We start from the raw sequence: 11553 nt of genomic DNA, 5'->3' as shown, positions 1-11553 counted from the left end.
GTTTGAAATTGGCAATGGGTGTTTTGTAGCTGAGCATTTTCTTGTTCATCAAATTGTCAAGGGTGTTTTGTACCTGCAAAATATAAAGCATACAAAATCTTTTAGATACAATATCCATGAGGTAGTCATATATTCATAATTTTATAAGTCATATATTCATGTAGCTGTCTTGTAGATGTTAATCACATAGAAAATGGTAAATACATTGTTTAAAAAAACAACAAGCTAGAACTTAAATGTATACACCTCCAATGTATTATAATGTTAGTTAACCTTGTTCAAGAGTTATCCGAATCCCATTCATAAATTAGTACCATGTGGTCCAGTTAGTATTTATACATATCATATGGTATGTAGTTTGTGTTAGGTAGAACTAATCCAGATGTAGTACTTTCTTGTCTTGACAATGTTAGGGTTTTTTAAGATTGTCTCAGACCTTTATATAGAAGTTGGAACATCCCTTAAATATTTTAATTTTTTTCATTTTTTTTACTGATAAAAAAAACAATGAAATGAGTACTTCATTAATATTCTAAAATTAAAACATATGAAATCGATGACTACAACAAATCCAAGTGCAACTATAAATCATATTGATTTTTATTAGAATTAATACTATACATATTATATCGATTCTTATATCAACAATTATATGATATCTACACACTACATAAATTCTAATTAAAATCAATATAATATATGATAGTTTCAAAAATATTATGGAATCGCTTTTAATGATAATTATGGTGCTACTTATATAATTTGGGATTATTATATGTTATTATTAAGTTTTACAATATAAATAATTTTTAACATATTTCACTACTTTGGTAATATACCAATGATAAGAAAAAAAATGAAAAGACTTAAAATTAATAGAAATATTTGGAAATATTTATCTTGTCATTGCTAAGAGTAATTTTGTAAAAAAAAAAAAACAAATTTTAGTGCTAAATTTATGTTAATCTTGAAGAATTAATTAAATAATCTTATAAAAAGATCAGAGTGGTTATTTTATTTAAGTTTAAAAGTTGTGTGAGAGGTAAAATTAGAAAATTTAACTTGTTAATAACTCATTCTCCAGTTTTCTTTTCATTTTTTATATGACAACTGTGTTACTAGTCATTCCTTTTTGGTTAGACTTATTTTTTTCTTTCAATTTTTTAGAATTTAACAAGTCAGCATACCTAAGCCTCCTACATATATTTGCTATTTCTTTTTTCCTTTTTTGGTGTAGGTAGTTTGCATATTAGTTATGTTAACTCGTTTTAAGACACTCCTGCTATATCCAAAACAGAGAAGCGTCCACAAAGACCAGCCCATAAGAGAATATATCTCCAACAAAAAAAAAATGGGAATATTTAGTGGTGGTTGTGATTTGTATGTGGCGTGACGGCTGAATTGAAGATGACGGTTGGGGCTATTGCTTCCACCAAAAACAACCAATACCAAACAGCTCCAACTCCAGCGCAAACCCTCGATTTTTGACCTCACAACCTTCTTCAAGGTCTGTCTCTCTTTTTTTCTCTATCTATTTAACATCCTTTGGTTTGTGTGAGCAACGATCGTAATAATAAATTGGCGAGTTTAAATATCCGTAAGTGGGGTTAATGGAAGTGCAGTTAGTTGGTGAGGGTTTTGGTTTTGATTACTTCCGTAAAAGAAAGAAATGGGTCTTCATTTTGTGTGCTGTTGGGTTCGGTGGGTTCAGCGCTTACAAGCTCTATCATGCGCCTTCTGTGGTTCGTAAGAGAAAGAGGGTCTCGAAGCTTGTGGGTGCATTGGTTTCCGTGGCGGAAGCCGTATCCGAATCTGCAGATACCATCGGAATCGTATCCAGAGACGTCAAGGACTTTCTGCAGTCCGATTCAGATCAAATCCCCAATAGCTTGAAGCAAATTTCCAAGATTGCTCGCTCTCAACACTTGTCGGAGTCCTTGGTTAGCGTCACCAATGCTGTCACCGTGGGAGTCGTGCGCGGTTATCAATCTATGAACCGGACTGGTGGTGAGCAAACCGGTTCAACCGCCGTGGACCGGGTGCTTGACAAAATGTTTACACCAGCTGGGTCAGGTTTTGCTTCTGTAGTTCTTGGAAGCTTTGCTAGGAACCTGGTTCTTGCGTTTTATTCTGATCAGCGTAACCACTTAGGTGGAGAATCGAACTCGAGCAATGAGACTGGTGGTGTCACACATGTTGGATCCAGTTCGGATGCTGTTCTTGCTTGGGTGGATGTAGTTTGTGGTGATAGGTGTGGGAAACTGATTGGGAATTGTGTGCAATTGTTTGTGAGCACCGCGGTTGCGGTTTATCTTGACAAGACCATGCATATCAACACCTATGACGATTTCTTTGCTGGCTTAGCTAACCCGAAGCATGAGACCAATGTGAGGGAAATCTTGGTTTCTGTTTGTAATGGTGCCGTGGAGACTCTCATCAAGACGTCTCATAAAGTGTTGACAAGTTCAAATAATGATGTTGGTTCCGGTTCGTGTTCATATTTGGCTATTGGAGAAACTCTGATAAATGAGGACTTGGGTGGAGAAATGTCGTCGATTGAATCGAAGGTTGATGATGTTTATGATGAAGAAAATAAGAGTGGATGGGTGGGCAAAATTTCGTCAACGTTGGCGGTTCCCAGTAATAGGAGGTTTGTTCTTGACCTGACTGGAAGGGTGACATTTGAGACTGTTAGATCTTTCATGGAGTTTGTTTTGCAGACATTTTGTGCTTCTGTGAGGAGATGTGCTCATATTGTTCAAGAGGCAGTGCTTGAGATTGTGAGATATGTTGCAGCGAAGTCCTCCGTTATTGTGACTATATGTCTCGCCTTGTGTCTTCACATAATGGGTGGAGGCTGGGCTTTGGTGCCTGCTTAAGTAATTGTTGTGACTACTTTTCATTCCTCAAGATTTGATTGCTAATTAAACTAGAAAAAATTTCTGGAGATGCTGCTTCCTTGGGTATACATGGATTAGTTTTGTAAATCTTAATATTATAGATGTACAGTGACCATAGAAGGTATGTTTTCTTACATTGTAAACTAATGGGCCAACTCCACAGCTCTCATAGAATCCCCAGCATTCATCAACCAGCAATACTATTTGTTTAGGGTGTATCAATCATGATTAGACCTATTCTTGAATTGGAATCTTGTTGTAAATATATCCTTGTGCATACTTTGGTGATATGATATTTTCTATTAACCAGGGTGCATTCTCTCTGGTCATTTGAACTCTGCCACCCTCTCCCATTTTGGATATATATGACAACTCTGTTTCATGTTCTCTTTTGGATATAACTACTTTGTTCCATGACGAAACTGAATGAGAAGGTAGATTGCAGACTGAGATTTTCTAATGCCTTGGCAACATTTAATCAGCCGAGCCTCGCCTATTCTTGGTTTGTGCTTAAAGTACATTACAACTGACATGACACCCAACCTGTACTCGTAAATTCTTTGAACGTCCTTCGTTTTTTAATTATTCATTTCATCATCAATGAAAGTGGAATGTTTGATATCTGGCTTGCAATGGCAGAGGAAATTGCGCTTATGCACGTTTGATATATAGTTTGCTAGTTTCACATTAACCAGCATTTGAACAGCTAAAACTAACTTTTATTGACGAGCCATGCAACACTGTCATTATGATAGGAATAGTAATGATGTGGTAGTTAAAAAATTAGAAGCTATATCAGTTGTAATCTAGTTAGTTGTTTAGTTTTTTGTAAAAGGAATTTGGAAGCACTGCCAAATAAAGACGTTAGTTAATTATTACTTTATTTTGTTTGTATCAATTAGATGAACATGGGTTGTATGATAATTTTTTCTTTTGAGAATGGGAATTGCGATCTAATCAACGGGTGCTGTCTAGGTTGGATCCAACTTTACCATGATGGATAGAAGATTGAAGGAGAACGTTACTGGAGAAATCAGTATTGATACTAAAGTGTAAACATGCTAGTGTTACCCAAGCTCAGACCATCTTCATTGGTTCTCAGAGCTCTTTCTATTCCAAAATCAATGACCTCTGTTTCTTCTCCACGTCTTATTTCACCCACGCCATTAAGCTCTGTTTCTTCAACCCCGTTATTACCCTCACCAAATAAACCCTATAGGGATGCCATTGGGGTGTTGTCGACTGCGGCTTCAAAAACACAATTCAAGTAAAAAAATTATTAGAAAGTATAATTTAAATAAAAGGCATAAGTTTATAAAATTAAATTATAAATAATTACTCAATTATTAATGTTCTTTTACCGTTAACTTTCTTTTAACTATTTGATGTTTAATTATGTTAGTTCTTTGAGATAATGTTATCTCTAGGATTTCAGGTTTAATTTTCTTTTCTGGTGTAGGTTTGTTTAGCTCCTTTGTTTGTTTGTATATTTTTTATTTCTTCTTTTACAAATGTTGACGTGATAGTAAATGATCGCAAAAGTTTTAGAATATCTGTAACCTAGTTGGATGTCAAAGCTTTATGATAATGTCTAACATGATTTATTGGAAAAAAAAATCAAAATAAAAATGGGTAACAAATATATGCACGGTTGAATATTACAATACTGATATTCACCTCATTAAGAAAGAGATGATTAAAGTAGTTGTAACTGTTGTATGTGGATATGTATTAAAAATACATATCTGATATCTCTTGTTGAGACTACAATTTTGGCTTTGTGAATGAGCACGAGATTACTATGCTTATTGATGGTGTGGTGGTGGCTTTGTCAATGAACTCTGATCCCAATACACCATCCTCTCCATGTCCTCCACACAATGGTAACGTGTTACTGTGCAATATTGTGTGTGAAGTTGTCCTAAGACTAATTCTCCTTTCAGAGCAATTGTGATATGCACCCATATTTTTTTAAAAACTCCAAATTGCCCTTGTCATTTTTTTGGTCTTTTGTATTCGGAATGAAAAAGAGCTTCCAGATCTTCATGTCGGGAAGACATTCCTGTATTGCGGATAGTCATATCCAGAAGGCACATCTCGGTTCTAGATTTGCATATTCAGAATTGTTTTATTTGTGTTGTGAATATGGATATATGGAAGATAAAGGATAAAATAGACATTTTCTGTACAGGTGTTGGGTGCACATCACAATTGATATGGTGCACGGAGAATTAGCCTTGTCCTAATCCACATTCAAAATCAGATGTTTTTTGTGCTCCTCTATGTCATGGCCCTACCTTTTTTGGATTTACTGGTTAAAGTCCTTGGGCCTAATGGCCACAAACTATTCTTATTGCCTTTATTTTCTTGCACCCTTATGTTTTTCTTCCTGCACCCCTACAATTTTATAAACCCTACAATTTTATAAATCCTTAAATTGGACTTGACCATTTATTTGGAAAAGGACACCATGGTGGAGTTTGTTTGACATTGTTCATCTTCTTCATTCATCTCAGACGATGGTGGAAGGTCATTTTAGCTATACGGAGCAAGGTGGAGAAGTGGGTTGCCTTGCCGAAGTGTTGTTTAGCTTCTAGAGGTTACTGAAAATCGGGGTCTAGGAGTATGCTACGGATTCATCAATTTGAAAGTGGATCATTTTGTTTTTCGGATGAGGAGGTGTTCTGAAAGAATTTTTTTCATAAATTGTTGATTTTCAGATTGCTGAATCCGAAAGCCTAATTTTTGTTACAGATTGGTGGATCCTGAATGATTTTTTTGAATTATGGATTTCTGATCTGGAATGCATATTTTGAATTATGTATTGGTGGATTCATAATACTTTTTTGAATTATGGATTGTTGGATCCGAAATAAATTGTTTGACTTATGGATTCTTGGATTCGAAAGATTTACTAATTTCCCAATTTGGGATTTCTACAGATTCCATAATCTAAAATATGGAAAAAAAAATACAAATTCTCTATTTTGTAAAACTATCAGACTACATTGTTTGGAATAATATATATGATTGTGGAAATAAAAATCCAAAGAAAAAACGAAACTACAAATCCAAAAACCAAAAAAATTACTTAACTTCTTATCCAGGGCACGGTCAAGAGAAACCACCCTTCTCTCACCAAGTTGTCGAGTCATCACCCTAAACCACCAACAAAAACACGAGATGGAACGACTTCGCTGAGAGAGGAAAGAAGTTTGTGGAGTGCGGTTGCGCAATCTGTGGGCAACAATTACTGTTTAATTTGAAGTAAGTTAAGGAGAACGAAATTTGATTGGTTAGACAATTTTCAGTTGTCATATATTAATTGTACCCATATAGACAAAAGTAGACCTTGATAGTACGTGAAATTGATTGTATAATTGTTGATGTGTCGATTGCTTCTCCACAAATTCCTTCTCCAATCTAAACACACTCTCACTCTAAACTCTTTTTTTCTAAATTAATAGCCTATTTGTATCAATGTACGCGAGTATGTGAGGATGAAAAGATGACAATGAAAGTTGAAAAAACGATAAAACAAAAAACAAAATTGAGAAAAACACAAAAAATAATGTAATTTCTTTGGTTAAAACTTTGTTTGCGTGATTAAAATTATACATTATTATAAATTATATAGTGATTAAATATACAAATTATATTTTAATATATGTATATAACGTTTATAATTTTTTATTAATTACTAATATTTTTTTATATCATGATAAAAATAAATAAAATTAATTTTAATTATTAATATGTATTTTTATTAATATTTAAATTAAATTTATTTTAATTCTAATCTATATTTTTAAATTCTTTTATATTATGAGTTTTGATTTAATCACTCATAATTTTTTATTTTTTTTAATAATTTTTTTTCATTAATAATATATAATTGTTATTACATGATGTATGATGTGTTATCCTAATTGAGATATCAAGTACCTAACATAAAAATTTTTATTAAAAAAAATCACTCAGATATCCAAATCCAAATAATTTCACTTCTATTTCAAATTTTCACACATTCAATCTCTTAAATTATCATATATATTCACTTCCCAATTTAAACACATTTACTCATGAGACAATATGGACATCCAAACACACCATAAAACAATGTAATTTTTTTCATTCTCACTCTCTCACCCTCGTCCAAATATGGCTAAAAGTTTCACCTTATTCATTAAAAATGAAAACCAAACGAAAAAATAAAATCTAAAACACCGTGTATTAATTATTTAATTAAGAAATTTCATGAAGAAAGTATCATGTATCACTTTGTCAGTCACGGATTCTCTCCTAGATTTCTTTATAGTACTTTGAGAAGACAACTCAATAATTATTGAAGAATTATGGGAAGTTAATGCCTGCAACACATACAAAGGCATGCACAGTGCTTTAAATACCAGTTTATTTCTTCGATGCCAGTTTTAAATAGCATATGCAGTATCTTAAATATCAACGGAACATCGATGTCATCACTCTCTTCAAGACTCAAGAGGCACACAAGTACACAACAATAATAACTTGCATTAAATTCAAAGTTATAGTTATTCCTACAAGTCAACTCATTTCTATTTCTTCTTCTCCTCTGTCAATTCATTTATCTCACCTCTCAATTAGATTGCTACATTAAACAAAATGATCTTCTCTATGTAGAATGAACCTGTACTATACTTGATACACTGAGTAGCTCCACATAATGTAATAGTGATTTTAGGGATTCTCAATTCAGATCCATTTTTTATGTAATTAATAAAATACAAAAAGATATACATTTTTTTTTATTGTGAATCGGACTTTTTTCTTCTTTTTTTTCTTTTTCATTTATTCTAAAAAATATCTATACAAAAATTAGAAATAATGGCTTCAAAAATAAACTATGGCCTAAGTATGGGATAAGGATAGAAATTAAAATAAATAGTTCTCCTAGCAAGTCACAAATATATGCTCTTCCTTCTATATCGTGTTTCCTCATTTAAAGATATAACAAAAATTACTATTTACTTAAACAATTTTCTTCATGAGTAATTTTAAAAGAAAAGTAATAAAATAAAATGTCATAACTTTTCTTTTGACCTTTTTTATCATATATTTATCTAAATTCTTTTTTTTTCAGAAATGTTTAGTTCATTTTTATCTTCTTATTCTTTTATTTTTTTACTTGTGCTTATAGATAAGTTAAGCACATATTCATCAATGGAATGGAACCACTCTATGATATGCAGCTTATTTTTATTTTAGTGAGTTGAAGCAAAGTTTATTAAATTGTGTACACAATATATATGTAAGAAGAGCGTATCTTATAGATAAACAAAGTTAATGAAAAAAATCATTTTTTTGTTTATAATTTTAAATTTTATATAAATTCTTAAGTCTCAAAATGTAGAATGTTATATTTTATAACGTAAAGATCTTATAAGATGATTCTGAATAAATTTTTATAAAATGATTCAAAATTTTCTGCTCCTCTAATATGGCAACATATTATAAATGTAAATATTATAGATATTTATTTATATTTAAATTTTAAATAATGAAATAGTACAAATAAGTATCTGTAATCTTACAGGAAAAGATAATTAGGATACATAAATAGTAAACAAAAACAAATGAAATGGTGTGCTAATACAAATTTTATTGTAGCATATAACAATATAGCTGAGTATTGATTAATTTTTCTCGTCCTGGGTATAAATATAATCGAGGTTTGCCGCAAGTGTCCTCCTTTTCAAGCATTCTTCATCATCAGTATCGTCGCAACTATCCTCGGTCAAAAGATCCTACGCGTATCAGAAACATATGAATCAGACCTTAAAAAAATATCTAGTGAGAATGAAAAAAACCAATGTAAAATCGAACAAGAACAACAATTAAACACGACTAACCGGATTTATTTTGCCAAAAGATGATTTAGAGCGTGCGGCATGGGTCGTGATCATGCAGCTGAGAAACAGAGCCATGAATAACAGGGCTGTGACCTTTCTCATATTTGGTTTTGGAATAGAGAAGAAAAATGAAAGATGGTAGAGATATAAAGGAGAGAGTTTGTGTGTTGAAGATATGGTTGCAGGTCAATTTATAGGATATAAAGTGTGGACTTTGAAAGGTGAAGAGAGAATTTATTAAATGGAACGGTAGTGAAATTCTCTAGGACCAAAAAAAGTATTCTTCTTTTTCTTATTTTAAGAAGAAATAAACGGTCATATCAATAGTGGAGAAATTTTGAGCAGAACCAAAAGACAGGCAGAACCACTAGTAATGAACCAAAACAACAAAGCAAGAAAAAGAAAGATTCGAACTTCGAAACAAAGATGGAATTTTTGTTATTTATAGGATTACTTCTTTGTCTCTGTTTTTAGATATAGAGGGAAAGAGTGACAGAAAACATGAAACAAAAATGTAGAAAGGAATAATAAAGAAACAATGTGAATGTGTGTAGTGTTTACTTCTGGCAGTGCCCAAATAACTGGGTAATCAACTCTTTTACATTTTTTCTGCATGACTTGTTAGTTACTGCAACATCACTTTGCATGAATGTGTCTAAAAAAGATTTTCAAACTATCTAATATGATTTTTTCATATTTTCATTATAATTATTTATTAATTTAACTACATAGATTGGCATTTATTTTTCTTTTTCAAAGTATAACATTTTTTTTAATAAAGTTTGAATATCTAATTTATTTATCCCTTTAATTATATAATTATATAGATTAACACTTTGAGTTGACATTGCTTATATCATTATAAATATAAGTATCTAAATTAAATTTTATTATTAATAAAAAAAAATAATATCTAGTTAACTATCAAAGTTTTAATTATCAACTTTAAAATATAAATGATTAATAATTAAAATATTAATAACTAATTAGATATGAATTTATAAATTATTTATTAATAATAAAAATTAATTTAAATACTAATATTTTTTTCAATATTTAAAATAATATTTAATTTAATCAATATAGTAACTAATTATTTTTTATTTTTAAAACTAATTTTAATTTAATAACTTACATAATTTTTATATTATTTCTTTTAACAATATTACAAAAAATTCAAGAGAATCCATATGCCCTTTTGCAAATATTATAAGTCTCCTTACATTATTATTCAATTAAAAGTTATTATGTATAACGAATATGTTAATTTTTAAATAATTTTTTCAACAGTTATATAAAAAACTATTTTGACCAGCAACATGTAAAAATGTATCCAAAGATACATGTATGCTAAACTATATTAATGTTTTAACTCATAATTGGCAACTAAGAAATTGTCTCTTTAATTTTTAATTTGTTTTGAGATGACGAGCATTCAATTTATAATTGAGCATCGACCTTATGGACTTTTAATAATAGGATTTATATAAAAAATTACTAGAATGTATAAGTTATGTAAACCACCACTGCAGCATTAATCTTTACCACACTAACTCGAAATGTATTTCCGTCTCTATTAGTTATGGAACTTATTTCATACACTTTTTATTGAAATTAAAATATTAATGAAAATGACATTATAAATATTATATGAATAAAATTAATTAAATTATTATATTATCAAATTGAATGAAATAAAACTATAATAATTTAAAATATTATACATGTTAATTTGCTAAATTATATAATCTAGTAAAGTAAAATTATGATCGTTTTCAAAATACTATAGTTCTAAACAGTTATAAATTATAAGTTTTTATTGTAAAATTACTTTAAATCTCCAAATTTTAGAAGTTAAAATTTGTACTATAATTTAATTTTTAAATAATAAATATAATTGCCCTAAAAATGTCATTATTTTTAAAATTGTAATTGTTATTGAATTATAGTTTTTTTCCATTGGATTTGGCATTATAGTTTTGTGAATATGCAATTTTAGTCTCTAGTTTTTTTTTTGTGAATTTAGTTTTCAATTTTTTAAAACTAAGTAATTTTAATGCCCATTAATTACTAAGATAGTAATTCAGATTATAGTCAACTTATAATTTTTTAAAATTTTATCAGATGATATATTAATGTTAGATCAAAATTGTTTAATTTAAAAAAATAGAGAGCTAAATCCACTATTAAAATTCAAGAGGAACCAAAGCTCCGAAGATCAAAAAAAGTATATTTAAGTCTTAATTTCAAAAATAATAAATATAGTGAAAACTTTTACTCTATTCGTTAATGTTATTATTCACAACCCTATAATATCAATTTCAATTAGAAAAAAAAATTATTTTGAAAATTAAAAATAAAACTGAACATTTTTAATAAACAATAAATTTAACTAAATAGTAATAGAAAGATAAAAAAAATGATGATTTGGCCTATCATTTTTTATAATTTTTTTATTACATAATTTTATTTTCATAGTTTTCTTCTATTAAGACAAAAAAAAATTCTCGGAAAAAAATCTAATGAGTAGAGAAACTTACATACAAAACAAAGTAAAGCCTTGTTGTATTATACATAACCTTGTGTCCTCTCGTGTGATGATGAGTTGTCAAGCCTCTGATTTGTAATTGATGAGGTTGTGCAAATAGAAGAGTGGTGAGTGGTGAATCTTGACAAGCTAGACAGGATTACTAAAAATGGAATATGATCCCTAATACTCCAGTGACAACAAATTCATGTACATAAATCATCTCCAAAGGACA

At 29.8% G+C, this 11553-nt stretch overlaps 1 protein-coding gene across 1 annotated transcript; it reads left to right on the top strand.

Moving 5' to 3' along the window:
* The first annotated feature begins 1234 nt into the window (after positions 1–1234).
* Positions 1235–3229, top strand: LOC137810018 (protein PHLOEM PROTEIN 2-LIKE A10-like). The gene has a single exon (XM_068611125.1). It carries the CDS (start codon positions 1611–1613, stop codon positions 2877–2879), a length of 1269 nt encoding a protein of 422 aa, XP_068467226.1. The 5' UTR covers positions 1235–1610; the 3' UTR covers positions 2880–3229.
* Positions 3230–11553: the final 8324 nt, after the last annotated feature.

The sequence above is a fragment of the Phaseolus vulgaris genome, chromosome 2, assembly GCF_000499845.2.
Source record: "Phaseolus vulgaris cultivar G19833 chromosome 2, P. vulgaris v2.0, whole genome shotgun sequence".
In the NCBI taxonomy this organism is placed as follows: Eukaryota; Viridiplantae; Streptophyta; class Magnoliopsida; order Fabales; family Fabaceae; genus Phaseolus; species Phaseolus vulgaris.
This window is presented reverse-complemented; position numbering and strand designations above follow the sequence as displayed.